General features: G+C 41.6%; 1 protein-coding gene across 7 annotated transcripts in view; it reads right to left on the bottom strand.

Annotated features, from left to right (window-relative positions):
• The window catches only part of LOC143296877 (uncharacterized), a 78622-nt gene that overhangs the window by 5200 nt on the left and 52832 nt on the right, over positions 1-20590 (bottom strand). Inside the window, exons 4-5 of one of the 7 annotated variants that reach the window (XR_013057206.1) lie at positions 8442-8958; positions 7719-7841 (exon numbers count right to left, since the gene is read on the bottom strand). The exons of 1 other annotated variant lie outside the window; for it this stretch is intronic. Coding sequence is in view for 5 of the 6 variants with exons in the window: in XM_076608894.1 (XP_076465009.1) it covers positions 16858-17342 (485 nt within the window). In the remaining variant the exon portion in view is untranslated. Of the gene's footprint in view, positions 1-7341; positions 7842-7986; positions 8959-11081; positions 11537-16729; positions 17343-17830; positions 18273-20590 lie in introns of those variants that run through there. 5 more of the 7 variants (XM_076608903.1, XM_076608929.1, XM_076608996.1 and 2 more) reach the window with 5 other exon arrangements.

The following is a 20590-nucleotide window of genomic DNA, read 5'->3' as shown; positions in this document are numbered from 1 at the left end:
GAACACTTCAGGCAAAATTCAAATCCTCTGCAATAAATAATAATTCTTTGGCACTGTGTGCGTGTGATGAACCAAATTTATTTTAAATTTAAAAGCCTGGAAATTTTCAAATCCTAGGAACAGCTTCTCAGTAATGTATTATGTGAATGCCGGAGGGCTGAAGTTGGGGTGGATGTCAACTGGGTACTTTACCTACTGTTGTAGCCTATTCTCTTACTTTCTTCTTCTTCTTCTTCTGCGTTTGTGGGCTGCAACTCCCACGTTCACTCGTATATACGCGAGTGGGCTTTTACGTGTATGACTGTTTTTATCCTGCCGTGTAGGCAGCCATACTCCGTTTTCGGGGATGTGCATGCTGGGTATGTTCTTGTTTCCATAACCCACCGAACGCTGACATGGATTACAGGATCTTTAACGTGCGTATTTGATCTTCTGCTTACGTATACACACGAAGGGGGTTCAGGCACTGGCAGGTCTGCACATATGTTGACCTGGGAGATCGGAAAAATCTCCACCCTTTACCCACCAGGCGCCATCACCGTGATTTGAACCCGGGACCCTCAGATTGACAGTCCAACGCTTTAACCATTCGGCTATTGCGCGCTCTTACTTTGATACAGCACACAGCACTGGCTGGACTGGGATTCGTTCATTTATTTATCTATAGTCTGTTCACCTAAGATGATGATATTAGTGGTGCAGGAGTAGAGAATATGATAGACAGGCAGTGGGAAAGGTTGAGGTGTGTGTGTGTGTGTGGAGGGAGGGGGGGGTGTTATTGCTGGGCTGGGAGAAAGAACCATAAACAGCTTTTAGAATAAGATGACGCAAAGTCATGGAGTGATGTCAAGCTCTCACTGGAGTCCTTCAATGACACATCCACATTTCATGCAGATGTTCCACTCTTTATCTCTAGATCTATCTAAATATGCACTGCTTTGTAAAGCAGCACAATCAAAATAGCAATCCGGATCATCTTTAGTTCATGATAAGTTGCTGGGGTTTTTTTTTTATCTTTTCTTTTCCATTTCCACACAAAGTGGAGGATTGGCGTTTACATGGTATCATACCCAATGCACAACTTTTAATCCTAGATGGGTGGGGGGGGGGGGGTGTGGGGGTGGCTGTGGAACAGATACTGGGCAATCGCAAAGTAGTTTACAAAATTACAGTTTAAGAAACAAGAGAAAGAGATTTGTCCAAAGATTTCAAAGTGTGAGCTCCGCACTGTGACTGAAAATAAAGAGTTCAATTCTAAAAAAAAAAAAAAAAAAACACCACAAACAACAACAAAGACTACAACAAAAACAACTGAAAATTGATTTAAAAACAAACAAAACTGAAGTGGTGCACGAGTGGGAAAGGCTGAGGGGTGTGTGTGGGGGGAGAGGGTGGTATTGCTCAGGTGAAACAATGCACATGTCAGACTCAATGGAAAAGAGAGTGAGACAGAGACAGAGACAGAGACACACCGAGACAGACAGTGAGAGAGACACTGACAGACAGACAGAGAGGGAGAGAGAAGTGTTTGTCCACTCAAGCTTTTTTTTTTCTTTTTTTTTTTTAAGGTGTACATGGATTGCCTTTGTTGTGGTTTAAAATATAGCAAAAGATTTCTGTTGCAAGGAATGTTGTAGCTTTAGTTTCTGAACCATTGTAACTATCATGTGTACAATTCAGTGAGCGGTTAAGAGTGTGTGTGCCTGTGTGAGTGTGTGTGTGTGTGTGTGTGTGTGTGTGTGTGTGCCTGTGTGTGTGTGTGTGTGTGTGTGTGTGTGTGTGTGTGTGTGTGCCTGTGTGAGCGTGTGTGTGTGTGTGTGTGTGTGGGGGGGGAATTTTGTTTAATGTCCTGTCACACATATCGGTGATTGAAGACATTTTGTTAAAGTATTTATGAATACATCTGAGTATTATCGGTTAGAAGGGGTGGGAGATGTGGATGAATGGAGGGTTGGGAGAAACTGGGCAAATGAGGGTAAAAATGTGGGTGAAATTTGGAAGAAAAAAAACAAAAACAAAAAAACAAAACAACTCTGTGTGTGTGTGTGTGTGTGAGTGTATGTGTCTCTGTGTGTATGTGTATGTAAGCCACTTTTTTTGTTTTCAATTTGATTTGTTTATGCATTAACACCCACAGCTCTCAATATCAACACATCTTTTTCTATTGAAGGAGAGCAATAACAACTTGAACCCTCCTCTATCATCATCATCATCATCACACACACACACACACACACACACACACACACACACACACAGTGCACACGTTTGCTCATTATGCGTGTAATGCCCTCACCCAATTTTCTTTCCAGACTCTGACTGACCAAATATGAAGTCAATGCCCACTCTCACATGGGTTGTATCAGCAAACTATTCTGGTAGTCAAACAACTATGAGAGTAAACAGGCCAGAGGTATGCGTTGTTGTTGTTGTTTTTTCCTACAAGCGACTTGGACTGGAAAGGCTGTCCTGCTTTCAACAAAAGCAAACATTCAAGCACCTTTGGCAACTAATGTTTATCATTAATTAATGTGTAAATCGTGTTCATACAATCTTATGTAATCTTCAGTTTTAATATGAATGTGAATGAATTGCGCACGCGCTTGTTACTCTGTGTGTGTGTGTGTGTGTGTGTGTGTGTGTGCGGTCTCTGAGTTGCGCATGTGAAAGCACAGTTTTAAGACAAGCAGATCTTCCCAAATTACCCCCAACATTCAAACATAAACAAAAAGGGAGAAAAACAAGGAGAACAGAAATGAACCATGGCAGAAAACACTCAAAAGAGAGAAGGAAAAGGAAGGAACAAAAGTGAAAGAACAAAAACAACAGCAGTAGCAACAACAACAACAACAACAGCAAAAGACTTCAAAGGGAAGAAAGAAAGAGACAATAAACGAAAAAGAAGGAACAAGAAAGAATGAGACAAAGAAATAAAGAAAGAGGAAAAGAAGGATAGAAAAAGGAACCACAAGCAAGGAAGAACGAAAGAATGAAAGAAGAAGAAGAAAAAAACCAAAAAAACAGAAGGGGGTTGGAGGCTGGTGGTGGTGGTGGTGGTACAAAAACCCAATGAAAATGAACTCTAAACAAATCAAAACCACCCACCCACAACAACCACAACAACAACAACAAAACTCCTCCTCTCTCTTCCTCCTCTTTCTCTCCCCTCTCCACCCTAATGCTTCTTCATGTGGTTCCGCAGGCTAGACTTGTGGGAGAACTTTCGGGGGCACAGCGGGCACTGGTGAGACTTGATGTTGCCGTGCATGTTCATGTGCCCCATGAAGTGATCCTTGCTGGCGAAGCCCTTGCCGCACAGCGGACACATGTGGGCCGGCTTGTTAAGGTGGACCAGGTCCTTGTGCTGCTTCAGTCCCGTCATGGACAGGAATGACGCGTCACAGAACTCGCACAGCAGGACCCTCGACGTGGCTGCCGTTGGTCTCGGACCTCTTCGAACGAATCCCCCCGATTTCCTCTCCTCCAGAGAAGACGGTTTCACAACCGATAACCCTCCACCACCACCACCACCACCGCTGGCTGCCAATCCGAACCCTGACGTGGTGTGAGGTATGAGTGAGGAGGCCTGACCTTCTCTGAATGTTGTTGCACAAGTCTGCATGATCCCTGAGGATGTGGATTGAGGTGTACCGTCTGTGTGGTGGTGGCTTTGGGGGCAGGGCGGCTGGTGGTCATGGGAGCTTTCCGATTTTAACGCCAGTCCTTCGGGAAGTGAGGTGGCGGAGAGGTCACCTTGAAAGTAGGGATAGGATGAGGAGGGCTTTGAGGGTAAAGGTTCGAGCCCAGCTTTGACAGAGTGAGGTGGGTATGTAGCCCACTGAGATGTGTCTGACATTCCTGGATGATAGCTTCCTTCTAACCCTGCAAAGATATAAGGAAATATTGATGGAGATATGAAGGAGACAGACAGACAGATAGACAGAGAAAGAGTGAAAGAAAGACAGAGACAGAGAGGCATATATCTATATATATATATACAGAAGGAGAGAGAGAATGCCATACAGAGAGAATGAGAGAGAGAGAGAATGAGAGTTGAAAGAACAAACTGGGTGTGACAGTGAGAGAAAGAAAGAAGTGAAAGAACAAATCACATGGAACACAGAAAGACAGATAGATGGATGGATGGATGGATGGATGGATGGATGGATGGACAGAGAGAAACACTGATGTGGTGGAGACGGAAGCAGCAAGATGCACTGAGACAGGGAGGCTACAAATAGGTGCAGTGTTGTGTTTAAAAGGCATGAATGCCCACATACAACTGTATGTAAAGAAAAAGTGTGTGTAACAATCTGTGTGAGAGAGACAGCATGTATGTACATTTTTCAGCAGTGTGTGTGTGTGTAAGAATTAATTATTTAATATGAACCTGCCTCCAGTGTGTGTGTGTGTGTGTGTGTGTGTGGTGTGCTTATATGTCATTGCATGCAAGTTTGTATGTATACATGTATGTTAGGTTCCATGTGTGTGAAAAAACACACCACTTGCTGCATCATGCCTTCTGTATCAAATTCAGATATTTATGAAGCCTGCTTTAGGTGTTTTTTGGTGGTTGTTTTTTTTTCAGTTGTCATACTATCAACAACCATCTACCTGAAGATCTAGTCATCAGCCCCATCCACATGTAATATGCAGCTTCTGTTCAAACGTGTGTGTGTGTGTGTGTGTGTGTGTGTGTGTGTGTGTGTGTGTGTGTGTTTGTGTGTGTGCACAAGATTTTATATTGATATACACTTGTATGTATCCTAATTTCTACTGTATCTGTGTTTGTGTATGATTTTCGATTTATGTTCGTACCTTGTTATGTACTATCTCCCCCCCCCCCCCCCCCCCCCCACCCCCACACCCAATATTCCTTGTGACCCCGGTACACTTGGTAATAAAGATATTCTATTCTATTCTGTTATTGGATTATATCTAGTATGTGAGCTAAAAAAAAGAAGTTTAATGCATTGCACAAATCTGAACTGCTCCGGGTGGCTGTTTTGAGTCTCTGTTTATCAAGCTCTCTTTCATCCACTGTTTGGAAAAGAAAAATAAATACACAAATAAAAGTTTTAAACCATGGAAGGTGAAGGATATAACTCTGGTACTCTGGATAACAACTTTTTTTTTTCCATAGAGTTAGAGAAAGACAATGTGAACCTGGGAAAAATGAAATATTATTTGTTTTAGATTTGTTATATTCTTAACTTTTGTGTGTAAAAAATAAATAAATAAAAATAAAAATTAAAAAAAAAAAAAAAAAAAAGTTGAGCTAAGTGATCATTCAATCAATATCTAAGATTTTGTCAGATCATCTGTCTCCACACACACACACACACACACACACACACACACACACACACACATGTATACTCTCTCTCTCTCTCGCTCATTCACACTGACAAACAAAAAGACAGCAAAGGAAACAAGACAGTTTAAGAATGATCTGAAACTGTATTTCCCATTTATGTGGAACCACATACACACTCATCATACACTGTGAAAAGAAAATAACAATAGAATCTTAAAAAATCAAAAATTCACAAACTGCGTTTTCTCAATGATGCTGTGTTTCTTGACATGGGCTCATCATCTCAAGGAGTGGATTTTTTTCTGGTATTTTTTTCCCCACACACACATAAACATACATGTTTTTTTGGTGTTTTTTTTTTTTTTAACATTCAAGTACAAACAAAATATACACAAAATATACAAAAGCCTTGCCCACTGTGACCCGTCTCTTCAAAAATGGGGGTGATGGGGAAAGGAAGTAACAGTCTGAAAGAACTTAGCATTCCCAAAGCAGTAAGTTATAACTGATTGAAAATACTTAGTTTTTTTGTTTTTTTTTCTTCCAAAAACGTGTAAACAATACTGCTGGCAGATGTGAATACATGTATTTTGATTCATTACCAGTCTATGTTCAGTTTCGGTTAGAAATGAGTGGTTTAAGAAGATGGGGTTAATGACTACTGAGTATTATTACTATCATTTTGTATTGGCATTAAAAGGGCCTTTAAACAATCAAGTCTTAGAATCTAACATTGTACAGTTTGTCATTAAATGTTACAGACTTGCTGACAAGCATCTGACAGACAGGCTTGATTCAAAAAGAATATATATATATATATAAAGAGAGAGGGACTCAGGGAGGGGGAGAGAGAAAAAAAAAAGAATTGTTCATGAGGTTAAAAGAAAAACAAATTAGAATTAGAATGTAACCATATTCGTCTCTTAGAATTAAAACACTGGAAACAAAATTGAAAATATAAAACAACAATGAATTGCAAAACAGAAAGCCAATAACGAATCAATCTGTCAATCAGTATATCAATCAATAAAAGTACAGATCAAATAAATAACCATTCAATCAACCCTTTAATCAGCAAGTAATCAGTCAATGAATCAACAAGTCTGTCTTTCATAAACAAAAAACAGACTGACGTGTAATAACTGGTCCTACATTATTACCACAGAGATAAGCAAGAAAATTTATATGCATAACGACTGAGCAGAACTTGATAGATGGGTAATAACTGGTCCTACATTATTACCACAGAGATAAGCAAGAAAATTTATATGCATAACGACTGAGCAGAACTTGATAGATGGGTAATAACTGGTCCCACGTTATTACCACAGAGATAAGCAAGAAAATTTATATGCATAAAAACTGAGCAGAACTTGATAGATGGGTGCTTCAGTGACACTTCTATTTAGACCAGGAACAGAAGAGGAAAAAAGTAAACATTCAAAGTGAATGGGATACTACAAAAATGAATTACCAGCATGTAACAGATGGGTTTTTTTTTGTTTTTTGTTGTTGTTGTTTTTTGCACCATCACAAAAATACATTGGGGTTTCTTGGACAAGTAAGAATTCAGATGCTTTTGGTGCAGGAACTGCCAATTAAGAATTTATCATCTTAATTTCACAATAGTGTTTTATAGTGGGTTGTTGTTCTTTTGTTGTTTTTTTTGTTTTTTTATGATACATATTTCTGTATTTTACTGTGGGATTATAAATCAAGCTGCCATATTTCATTGCTTTTTTTTTCTCTCAGCTTAACATGTTGCACTCTTTTTGGACATTTTGACATCTGTGAATGAAAGAAGAGAACAGCTTGTCTTAGGGAAAAAACAAACTTGGACCCATCAGGAAAAGAGGGAGGACGAGAGAAACGTTTTTATTCAAGGATTAAGATTTTAGGCATTACCTACTCTACCAACGTGTCCTTGTTAAGAGAAACAGAGACTGGCATACACACAGAGAGAGAGAGAGAGAGAGAGAGAGAGAGAGGCAAGAGCATGAGCAAGAGAAAGAGAAAGGAGAGAGAGTTCACTGGGTGGGGATTCATAGAGTTCCCTTCATCATCTCCTCCCTATGGTTCTCCACGATGTGGTTGCTGATGTGTTTGGCGCCAAAGTAGACGTGGCAGTAGGGGCACTCCGTGGACGTGGGGTTGTTGTGGGTCCTCAGGTGGTGGTTCAGGTTCTCCTTGCGGCGCAGCACCTTGCCGCACACCGTGCACACAAACTTCTTCTGCAGGTGCATGCTGGCCTTGTGGTAGTACAGTCCGCTGGAGGATGTGAACGAAGCGTCGCAGTACTCGCACAGCAAGATCTTGGGGTCTTTGCCACTACCGCCGCCGCTCGCTCTCGAGTTTGATGACGGGACAGACGTTTTTGCTGAAGCGGTGGTGGCTGGTGTCAAAGTCTCTAAGTCTGAGGAAGCTAAATCTCCTGGAGAGTGAAGCAAGGGAGACAAGTGAGCACCGGCTGGCAAAGCCTGACCTCCAGCTGTTGTTGGATGCGCACTCATAGTGCTCCATGCTCCTGGAAACACACACGAATCGGATATCACTACTTTTTCTATCTGTTTTTTTCTTCTTCTTTTTTTTTTTTTTTTTTTTTTTTTTTTTTTGTTGGTCTGCAGGGTTTATCAATACTTGGGGGTCATTTTTGAAAGACCAGTCTGGAATGTTGTAACCCTTCCCTGTTTATTCATTATCATATGTTACCTCTTTTCCATCAGTTCACACAGACACTGCTGTTACTGACCAGGCAAAAACCAAAAATGATAAGTGGGCTCACTTTGCATAAAATCATCATCCACTTAATGAGCCGACACGTGATTCTAGAGGGGAAACAAACCAAAAACAAAAAGCAGGAAACTTGTGATGGAGGGAAAGCCCGTAACGATTACACGTGATGATGGGGTGAAAAAGACAACAAAAATTTGGCCATTCCTGGATGATGGAGGAGAGAAGCATGGAATACAATGACCACAATGCAAGATGCTGATGGAATGCGACAAAAAGTGAGCTGAATGATCCTGTGAATACTTCGGACCGGCAAATTTAGAAAGGTCATGTCCTTTTACCCTTACTTTTAGTACATTTTCAAATCAAAATGCTGCATCACTTAACATCTCACCACGCACAATATGAGTAAAACGTCACCGACGAATGCTGGATGAAGACAACCTATGACTGATCTCTGCTGTGCGAGTTGATATGATATTTCAGCTTCTCCTTCCGCGTGAATTTCTTCCCACAGATGCTGCAGACAAACTTCCTCTGAAAGTGCACGGTGCCTTTATGCAAAGACAGTCCGCCCGCCGAGGTGAACGAAGCATCACAGAATTCACACAGCAAAATCTTGGACGAGCCCTCCAAAGGCGTCCTCCGCTCTTTCGCTGGACTGAACGGAAAGTCCGCTGTGCTCGGATTCATGCCGGGTAACACCTGAGCCCTCATCGACAGGTTCACGTCGTTCTTCATCGCAGATTCACCAGACGGTGGCGGCAGCCGAGGGAAGTACTTCTGTTCAGGCGCTAAGCTTTCTGAGAGTGTGGAATGTGGAGTGTGGTGGTTCCCGTCAAGGTGTGGGGTGGGGTAATGTTGGTGGTAGTCTGACTGATGCTGGTCATACTGTTGTCCCCACACACCGCCTGGAAAGACACATACAGCCACCGTCACTTTTCTTTGTTGGCAAAGAGACAGGAGACAAGTGTCCACCTTGTGGTGTCAAGGCAGGTCTTACGAGGAGCTGTCAGTTTTTTTTTTTTTTTTGTTTTTAACGTAATTTCCCTGGTCTATATTTTGACAAAACATCCATGCCCTGATTGTCTTGTGTTTATTTCTGATCCTGATGTCAAGACAGGCCTACATGGAGCTGCCTGTCTGTTTTTGAAGCAATTTCCCTGCTCTATAAACAAAAATAAGCAAGGAAAATCAGTTTATGCCCTGATTGTTTTATGTTTATGTCTGATTCAGTTGTTTTTTTCTCTTGATCATTTCTTTCCAATGTAATCCCTCAAAACAAGAAATATTCTCCAGGCTTAAACATAAATGTACTTTGTACTCCTTTAATAATCCAGGGTAACATTTCTGAAACATATTATTTTTGATAAAACAAGTGATAAAAAAGGAAACAAGAAACTCAGCCACAGGTTCATAACTTCCCTCCCTTTCCTGTTCTCAGTTATCTCCTTCCCTAATCCTTCAGTCAGTATTGAGATCATACAGCATGTTTATGTTGGTCTACAGAGGTGAGAGAGGATATCTAATATTGGTCTTGAAGAGTGACATCAGTTGCATTTATGTGCACAATATGGTTCATAGGGGTATAAGAAAACTTGTCTTTTAAAGTGGAGCAAAACTACATCACATAAAAAGAGATTTTTCTGCCTTTGTTCATCACCATTTTGAGGGGTCTAAAAATGACCATACAAATAGTTAGGCTGTTACTTATTTTTAGTCAAGAAAAATTGTTAGCACTGACAACTTTTGCTTAAAAAAACAACAAAAACAAACCAACAAACAAGCAGATCCTCTTAATGTTTGAAAAAGTAATTTCAAACATTTGTGAGTTAACATCAAGAGCATCTGCTGTTCTTGTTATATAAGTTATTACATTTGATATGTTACTTTTGAGCACACAGGCCAAACCAGTAAGGAAACAGATCAATAATGAAATTTTCACACTAGCTGACAAGGTGTGAAACATAATTAATGCCACAAACGCACACACTTACTTTCTCAGCAAACAAGACACTAACCACTGAAAGCACAAGGATGTCCATAAAAGTCTAACACACATTCAAACGCCATTTGATCATGACCACTAATGCATTTTGTTTCAGTTTCAGTACCTCAAGGAGGCGTCACTGCGTTCGGACAAATCCATATACGCTACACCACAATCTGCCAAGCAGATGCCTGACCAGCAGCGTATTGTTGCATTTTGTTGCCTGTGATTAAAATGCTTTTTCCGGATGACATTCTTGCACAACTGAATGCCATAATGGTGCTAAAAAACAACAACAACTCTGTTGGAATACAAACATACACAGTGAACTCAGAGGTGATGTTAACCCATGGTCTACCACACTGCAGGACAGCCCTGATGTATTAAAGCCCAGTTCATCCCATTGGAAAGATGTTTGTTCCTCACATGAAAAGTGACCTCGAGAGAGGGAAACTTCTTCTTCTTCTTCTGCGTTCGTGGGCTGCAACTCCCACGTTCACTCGTATGCACACGAGTGGGCTTTTACGTGTATGACCGTTTTTACCCCGCCATGTAGGCAGCCATACTCCGTTTTCGGGGGTGAGAGAGGGAAACAAAACAAAACAAAAAACACAACTGCATCAAGTGACACAGGGAAACTGTAGTGCTGAGCTTACTGAAACCAGCTGAGTGTTCTTCAGTGACTACCTGACAACCTGGAATGATACAAAACGAAACAGCGCATACCTAGTAGGTGGTGTCCTAAGTACGTTAAAACAGAACAGGCACCACTGAACACCACCGAAGTGACTCAGCAGCAGTGCAGGGTCTCCTCTGGTGTGTGGCCTCCTGGCGACCTAACATCGATGGTTCCCTGTGGACTGCCGACGCTGGAACTACGACGGACGAACCCAGGGTGTGGTCGTGTATGGGGGAATCTAAATGAGCGGTGTGGGAGTAATGCCACTGAAACGGTGCAGATGATGGGGCAGCAAAAAAAACAAAACAAAAAAAAACCCCGCATACCACCACTGAAGCTCACACCATGCCTCAGAACATCCATTCGTTGACAAAAGCTACCATAGCCCGTCACACGTTCTCGGGTGGTTTGCTGTGCGTGCTGAGGTGATGGCGCGACAGGTTCTCTTTCCGTGTGAAGTTCTTGCCACAGATATTGCAGACGAATTTGCGGTTGAAATGCACACTGGCTTTATGCAGCGAGAGACCTCCGGAAGACGTGAAGGAAGCGTTACAAAACTCACAGAGAAGAATGGGGGCCTGGTTGCCCTCTTTGTCAACCGGTCTCATCCGCAGGGGGGAGGGGGAACCACTCACAAAGTCACCACCGGGCATCGGATGCCTGGAGTTGACCCCCACTGAATGCTGAGACTCGGTTATGTTTCCTGACAACTTGGGGAAAGCGCATGCAGCCCTAGGTTGCGAGGTTCCAGACGGTTCTGAAGGGACTTGAACACTCTGAGGAGGTGGTCCCCCCACACTGAGACGACGGGGAGTGGAACCTGGAAGCAGACAGTGGCGACTGTGAGGGGACGGAAACTGGGCAGCCCGAGGTGGGCCAGGTCTGTCGAGTTGTGACTCAGTCTCTCATGTCTACATAGGCTCTTCTTTTTTTGTGGGTCAGCAGCTAGAAGACAATAGGTCGACTTTTTTTTCTTTTCTTTTTTTTTCCAGGTGTGGGGTGGAGGTGGGGGTGGGAGGGTGTTGTTTATTTCATTTGGTAGCTTTTGATTGATTGATCGGGTAGTTTTTGATTGATTGGTTGATTTGTGTGTGTGTGTGTGTGTGTGTGTGTGTTCAGAGTGTTCAGCGTTCTGTAGTAGTTGTAAGTCATTCCATACAACCAAATTTTTGCCACTATAAACCTCAATTTGTCTTTAGTCATTAAACAGAGCATGTCAGCAAACTCGCTTCTTTTGTTAAAAATCAAACAAAGTGGTTCTTTCTTTCTTCCTCTTTAAACTATGTTTCCTCCAACTTGAAATACATTCTCTCATTCTCTTTCTCTCTCTCTCATTTGATTCTCACATTCACAACCCGAAACGAAGATGTGGTACACAGGATCGGGAATACATGCATTATGGATTGGTGGAAACACTTAAGATAAAAAAATCAAATCCAGTGAAGAAGATGAAACAGAAGAAGAAGAAGAAGATGATGGTGGTGACGAAGAAGAAGAAGAAGGAGAGAGAGAGAGAGAGAGAGATTATCTATTTATTCATGTTTGTTTTATTTCATTCCCTGGGGCTGGCTTCTTTTTTTTCCAGTAACTGGGATTGGTTACCAGCTTTACCTTATTCAAATGTTTAACTCACTCAGTACGGCCAGTCCTCTCTCTTCTCCTCTACACAGACCCCTCGGATGTCCAGTGGGTGTCTGAATGACCCAAGCTTTAGCTTCGGTCATCAGAATTGTGGTATTCTTTGTCAACATTCACCTCTTCAGTATAAGAGCCTTCCGCTTGCAATATTTTGATGATGGTAATTGGGGTGAAATGCTGTTAACGTCGTCTCTTTCGCCGTTCATATGGAGAGAGTTAAGTTTATCAATCTGGATTTGAAAAAAAAATTTTTTTTTTTAAATTATTATTTGTTTCAGTTTATAACTGGGGTTAACTATAAGGAATACAACGCAAGGGAGGTCACAATGACTGACAGCATCATGGGAAAGCCACATAAAAGTTAAATCAACAACATCAAGTCAAGCCCACGACAACAAAGTTTTGGACATGTCTTCTGTTTATTTCAGTCTCGAAAACATAGCTGAGGTAATCTTCTACTTTAAGCCCATGTTTTCCCCAAGATGATTTGTAAGGAAGAAAAAAAAATCATGTGCTTCAGCATAAAATTTGGTAAGTATCAATGGCAAACATACATTATTAACCAGCAAAAGCAGCAATAAGATAAATGAACGCACAATGTAAAATTGTTTTTTTTTAATTTAAAAATATTGCACTGTAGTCTACACACACACACACACACACACACACACACACATATATATATATATATATATATATATATATATATATATATATATATATATATATATGAACAACTTCATGGCTGCACACACACACACACACACACCATCTTTGGAGTTACATGGTCTCTCATCTCCCTATAGCCATGGAAATAGCTCTTGATACAAGCAAATGATATGATCAACGATACATGGAAAAACGATTCTAGAGTACAACCAAGGTCATTTTACACTTAAAACCAAAGTGGTAAAGCTGTGCAATGCATCAGGTGATAAAATAAATCTTAGCTGAAAACCTGGGTGTGGGCTGTGTATGCAGGACTTGGAATGAGTGGTGTGTGAGTAAAGCCACTGAAAACCTGGGTGTGGGCTGTGTATGCAGGACTTCGAATGAGTGGTGTGTGAGTAAAGCCACTGAAAACCTGGGTGTGGCTGTGTATGCAGGACTTGGAATGAGTGGTGTGTGAGTAAAGCCACTGAAAACCTGGGTGTGGGCTGTGTATGCAGGACTTGGAATGAGTGGTGTGTGAGTAAAGCCACTGAAAACCTGGGTGTGGGCTGTGTATGCAGGACTTGGAATGAGTGGTGTGTGAGTAAAGCCACTGAAATGGTGCAGATGATGGGGCAGCAAAAAACAAAACAACAACAACAACAAACAACAGAGGCAAGGCCTTCAAGACTCACTTGTGATACACTTTTTTTTTTTAAATCCAAGCTTTTTATGTATTGAGTATAATTTCAAAATGTAATGTTTAAGATGAGAAAGATCAGTTTAAAGCAAATTAAGTCCCTTAGCATTAATTACAGAGTAATTTCCCTTTTTTTTACTATCTGCACCAAAACATTTGCAAAATAAATAAAACTTCCATGCTTAGCAAAAGAAGTTCCTGTTTGAACAAAAAATAATAATGACTGCTCTTGTTGGGTCAGAATATCAGATCAAAGTGCCAAGTTTAGAGAATACAAAAAAATATAAATATAACAGTAAATGCAGTTTGCATATAATTAGACTTCATTTTTTATTTTTTTTGTGTCCATCCCAGAGGTGCAATATTGTTTTAAACAAGATGACTGGAAGGAACTGAATTTTTCCTATTTTTATGCCTAATTTAGTGTCAACTGACAAAGTATTTGCAGAGAAAATGTCAATGTTAAAGTTTACCACGGACACACAGACACACACACACACACAGACAACCGAACACCGGGTTAAAACATAGACTCACTTTTACACAAGTGAGTCAAAAAAGCCCTCCAAAAAAACCATCAACCTTAGTTGAAAAACTCTGTTGTTCACGAAAGCTTAACACGGCCAGACACGCAGTACATTAAGAAATCAACAAAAACTGCTAGCTTACAGGCAAACATAGAAGAGACAGAGAAAAACCAACACACTGTAAGGTCCGGAGACCTTTGAGATGAATATCTTCTTTTTTGTTTGTTTGTTTATATCTCTGTACCTTTTATTTGTCAGTGAACTAACTGGATGGGCAGCATAAAGCGGCAATGGCTTGAAGTTGTGTTATCTATTTTAAGCAGCAAAGGAAGTACTGTAAATTCATCACCTTCTATTGTTTATCACGTTTTGAGGGTGATAATACCACTTGGGTTAAACAACAGAGCACTTAACATCAGCAAATTCACACACACACACACACACACACTCACATCTTACACCACATTACAATGTAAATCAGCTATTCTTGGGCAAACGTGTAGTATAAGCCCATCTAACAGTTTCAGTTTCACTTTCTCAAGGAGGCGTCACTGCGTTCGGACAAATCCATACACGCTACACCACATCTGTTGAGCAGATGCCTGACCAGCAGCATAACCCAACGCGCTTAGTCAGGCCTTGAGTGCATGCTTACATATTTGTGTACCTATGAAAGTGGATTTCATTTTACGTAATTTCGCCAGGACAACACTCTCGTTGCCATGGGTTCTTTTTCAGTGCGCCAAGTGCGTGCTGCACACGGGACCTCGGTTTATCGTCTCATCCGAAAGACTAGACGCTCAGTTTTGATTTCCAGTCAAACTTAGGAGAAAGGGCGAGAGCGGGATTCGAACCCACACCCTCACGGACTCTCTGTATTGGCAGCTGAGCGTCTTAACCATTCTGCCACCTTCCTCCTTCTAACAACACACTGCAACACAAAGTAGTTATTTTTGGGGCAGGCATGTTAAATAAACCCATCTGGCAAAACCTTGCAATGCGAAAGAGCGATTCTCGGAGAGGCGCGCTGACAAAACCTATCTGGCAAACACACTGCAATGCGAAAGAGCTATTCTTGGACAAGTTGAATAAGCTCATCCAGCAACACATCTTCAGATATTGCACACGACACTGAAACCAGTCTTACAGTACAGTATATCTATTAAAGTTCTTAAGACTGAAACAGCGAAAAGCTGGTGAACAATAAATAAAACTTTTTTTTTTTTTAATTCTTTTTAACAATAAATAAAACTTTTCTTTTTTTTTAATTCTTTATATATATATATATATATATATATATACTTTTAAATTCACATTACAGCAGAGCCAGGAATAAGTCTGCTATTGTTTTCATTTAGTATGTTTAGCAGAGAGTTGGAAAACTTTTCTACCCCCCCCCCCCCCCCCCCCCCCCCCCCCCCCCCCCCCCCCCCCCCCCCCCCCCTTCCCCTCCCCACCCCCCTTTTTTTTTTCTTTTCTTTTTTTTTTGTATGTCACTATACTGAAACCAACATAACTGTCTGCAGGGGAAATTCACAATCCATGGAAAGACAGACAGGTGAAAAGGAACATGCTCTTACAGACATTATCCCCCCCCCCCCCACCCTCCCACCCCACCTCCCCACAACACACACCCCACCCCCGAACTCTGCCCACCTTATCAAGGGAATTTGAAAAAAAGGAAAGACGGGTGCAATAGCCGAGTGGTTAAAGCGTTGGACTGTCAATCTGAGGGTCCCGGGTTCGAATCACGGTGACGGCGCCTGGTGGGTAAAGGGTGGAGATTTTGACGATCTCCCAGGTCAACATATGTGCAGACCTGCTTAGTGCCTGAACCCCCTTCGTGTGTATATGCAAGCAGAAGATCAGATACGCACGTTAAAGATCCTGTAATCCATGTCAGCGTTCGGTGGGTTATGGAAACAAGAACATACCCAGCATGCACACCCCCGAAAAACATGGCGGGGTAAAAACGGTCATACACGTAAAAGCCCACGCGTGTGCATACAAGTGAACGCAGAAGAAGAAGAAGAAGAAAAAAAGGAAAGAAAAAAAAACAATTAAAAAGAGAAGAAAATGGTCATGCACAAATTTCTTCCAAAATACCACGCATCATAAAACACACTTCCACAGAAAAAATGGGTCTTTTGATTCTGCATAATAATTCTGAAAAACCCACCCTCTGTACAACCATCTTTAAGCTTTTATTAATAATTGGATTTCCTGAGCCATTTCAGTTCATTTATATCTGTGCCTCTGCTTCTCATCATAAAACATAATGAATGCAAAAAAGTAAATATATATGAACTTGTTCAGACAACGAACGCTGTACAGTCAGATATGAAATTCTGAAATATGAGTATCTGGCCAAACTTTCTGTTGGGTTCTATTTCTCATGTAATCAAATCTAATGGAAAATCCATTGCTTGCCCTCTGTGTGTGTGTGTGTGTGTGTGTGTGTGTGTGTGTGTATGAGAGTGAGAGAGAGAGAGAGAGAGAGAGAGGGAGCATAAACAGAAATGAAAACAAAGAAAATGTAGGGGGTGGAGGGTGCAGGAGGGGAGGAACTATAATATGTTGACATGAGGCATGAGGTATGTATAGTAAGACTGAACTGTCATCTCGTTATTTCGTCTTCCCCTGTCCATCTCTGGTGGAAGTTTCTTCCCTCCCCCCGGCGCTCTCCTTGTGGTGATCACGGAGGTGCGGAGCCAGGCTGGACTTGTAGGCAAACCAACTGGGGCACAGCGGGCACTTGTGCGACTTGGTTTTGTTGTGCGCGTTGATGATATGGTCCTCGTGGCGGCTCTTGTCAAAGTACCCTTTCCCGCAGAAGGGACACACATAGGTGGCTTTCTTCAGGTGGATCTTGTTTGTGTGCTTCCACAGTCCGCTCTCCGACACAAAGCGGGCCTCACAAAAGTTGCACCGATGTATTTTCTCCCTGTGACTGGTGTCCTGGTAAAACACAGTGGGGCGGTACGGAGGGGGGAGAGCTGACCCCTGACCGAGGCAAGGCCAGATCCCAAGCCGTGGTGGCCCAAGCGCGCTGTCGGGTGAAGCGGAAACTAAGTGGCCGTCACGAGTTCCAGGACTGCGTTGGTTTGGCCCTGGAAGCACAATGAGCGGCCCGTTTTACATGCCCACAGGGTGCGTTAAACTAAAGGTGGCATGAACAATGAACACATGGGGTTTTATAATGAAACGACACGCTTGGAAACTGTCTGTCTAAATTACTTTGTGTAAAAATTACGCTCCCATCTTTTTTTGTATTTAAATCTACTCATGAATCATGTCGCTAGATTTTCAGTTTACCACTCAGGTTTCTACATATTCTCATGATGATGTGTACCTTTTTTTTTTTTTTTTTTTTTTTTTATGGAGAACAAAGAACACATAACAATACATGAGAGAACAAAATCCACAACAACCTAAAAAAAAAAAAAAAATCATGCAACAGTTCCGTGTTCTGGTAGGTGTGAAGCATGCTAAGGCTTGCCACAAGGAAAGAGAAGACCTTGAGGCATTGCACCAGGAGGAAAGAAGAAAACCCAAGGCATTGCAGCAGTACCTGACTCCTTCTGTCCCTTCTTCCAAGACGCAAATCGCACTCTTCTTCTTAAGACATCACACTCCGCTGGGTGTGGCCTGTGGTCTGTGCTTGCTGCTGATGTGGTAACACAGGCTGGGCCTGTGTGTGAAGCGACGAGGGCAGTGGGGGCACTGGTGGGCCTGAATCTTTTTGTGGCTGTTGATGTGGTCCAAATGTTTGGCCTTGTCCAGAAACCCCTTCCCACAAAACGGGCAGACGTGATTGCTTCTTTTGAAGTGAACCGTGTTCTTATGCCTCCACAATCCGCTGGAGGAGGAAAAACTACCGGGGCAAAGGTCACAGCGGAATTTGTTGTCATGAACAGGACTGAAATCTCCAATGGCGGTCATTCCTAGTCCCTGATCCATTTGATGATATTTTCCTGCTCCAGCAGACAACAGGTGCGTAGTTTTGTTGGCACATGTTCCCGTATACTGAAACAGTAATCCTGGAAAAACATGCAAAAAAAAAAATAATGTCAGTTCTTCAAAGCCATAGTGGCACGGAGAAAGGTTTATTTCAATGGTTGGTGGAATCTCTCTTACTTCTTCATCTTTCCTGAAGGGAAACTGTGACACAACAGAGGCCAAAAGGTATCACGTCTACAAGTGGCTCAGACCGTTAGGTATTAAACAACAAACCAGCACAGCCACTTTCATTTCGGAACATACCATGGGCACTAACTTCAAGCCAGTGACACTGGGTGCCTCCTATCAGTTAATAAACAAAGACAAAAAAAAAAAGACCTCTGGAAATGTCCTCACAAAAACCTTCTTACACACCACACACCTTTCATTTGACATGTCTATGGTAGAAATAAAGAATCTCTTCTTCTTCTTCTTCTTCTGCATTCACTCGTATGCATATGAGTGGGCTTTTATGTGTATGACCGCTTTTTACCCCGCCATGTAGGCAGCCATACTCCGTTTTCGTGGGTGTGCATGCTGGGTATGTTCTTGTTTCCATAACCCACCGAACGCTGACATGGATTACAGGATCTTTAACGTGCGTATTTGATCCTCTGCTTGCATATACACACGAAGGGGGTTCAGGTACAAGCAGGTCTGCACGTATGTTGACCTGGGAGATCGTAAAAATCTCCAGCCTTTACCCACCAGGCGCCGTCACCGTGATTCGAACCTGGGACCCTCAGATTGACCGTCCAACGCTTTAACCACTCGGCTATTGCGCCAGTCAAAATGTCCACACAAAATCCTTCTTACATACCACACACCTTTCATTTGACACGTCTATGGTAGAAATAAAAAATCTCAATTCCAGTTCCTGTTCCCGTTTACATGTGAGCAAGCCAGGAGGAAACCCTAAACAATGCTGGCCTCAACTATGTGTCCATTTGCCTTGTCTGAAGCTAAAGATTTTGTGTTTGTTTACTGAGAAGTGTACGTTTAAAAAAAAAACCCACAAAATTTGTGTGACAAAGCAGTTTAACCCCAGCTGACCTACAGTAGCCCCCCCACAGAAACTCGATTATATGAAGAAAAGAACAAGAGAGGCAAGGCCTTCAAGACTCACTTGTGATACACTTTAAAAAAATTTAAAAAATAAAAAAAATCCAAGCTTTTCATGTATTGAGTATAATTTCAAAATGTAATGTTTAAGATGAGAAAGATCAGTTTAAAGCAAATTAAGTCCCCTAGCATTAATTACAGAGTAATTTCCCTTTTTTACTATCTGCACCAAAACGTTTGCAAAATAAATAAAACTTCCATGCTTAGCAAAAGAAGTTCCTGTTTGAACAAAAAATGATAATAATGACTGCTCTTGTTGTTGGGTCAGAATATCAGATCAAAGTGCCAAGTTTAGAGAATACAAAAAAATATAAATGTAACAGTAAATGCAGTTTGCATATAATTAGGCTTCATTTTTTTTTTTTTTTTTTTTTTTTTTTTGTGCCCATCCCAGAGGTGCAATATTGTTTTAAACAAGATGACTGGAAAGAACTGAATTTTTCCTATTTTTATGCCTAATTTGGTGTCAACTGACAAAGTATTTGCAGAGAAAATGTCAATGTTAAAGTTTACCATGGACACACAGACACACACACACACAGACACACACACAGACAACCGAACACCGGGTTAAAACATAGACTCACTTTGTTTACACAAGTGAGTCAAAAAGAAAAATGAAGAAGAAAGAAAGAAAGAAAGAAAAAATATATATAGGATAAAAAGGATAGAAAGAAGGAACACTGCAATGGGCTTTCATTTACAGCCATCAATGATACAACTCTCATGATGCCAAGTTTTTGCAAAGTGGTCATTCTTTTGCATAGGGTGTTTTCACTATTAAGTGATATTAGACAAGTATGTGACGTGCTTGTGCATGTGCATGTGTGTGTGTGTGTGTGTGTGTGTGTGAGTGTGAGATAGAAAGAGAGAGAGAAAACGAGAGCAAGAGTGAGAGAGAGAGAGCGAGCAAGAGAGAGAGAGCGAGAGAGAGATATAGATTCTATGAACTGAATTGCTCTTCTCTCAAAACCAGAAATAAAAGACAGAAACAACACAATGATCCAATCCAACAACAACCCAAACTGCATGTCATCAACATCATTTATTCTAAAGGTCAGTAAAGTTCACCCACAAACACACCCACACACATACACCGCCCCCACACATGCATATACATGCACCCTCACACATGCACGAAGAATGTATATTCACAAGTTGTACATGCACAAGCACATACTACTTGAAACTGTTCTCTCTCTCTCTCTCTCTCTCTCTCTCTCTCACACACACACAC

This window comes from Babylonia areolata, chromosome 2 (assembly GCF_041734735.1).
Source record: "Babylonia areolata isolate BAREFJ2019XMU chromosome 2, ASM4173473v1, whole genome shotgun sequence".
NCBI classification, from domain to species: domain Eukaryota; kingdom Metazoa; phylum Mollusca; class Gastropoda; order Neogastropoda; family Buccinidae; genus Babylonia; species Babylonia areolata.
Note: the sequence above shows the minus strand (reverse complement) of the source record. Positions and strands in the feature narration are given on the sequence as shown.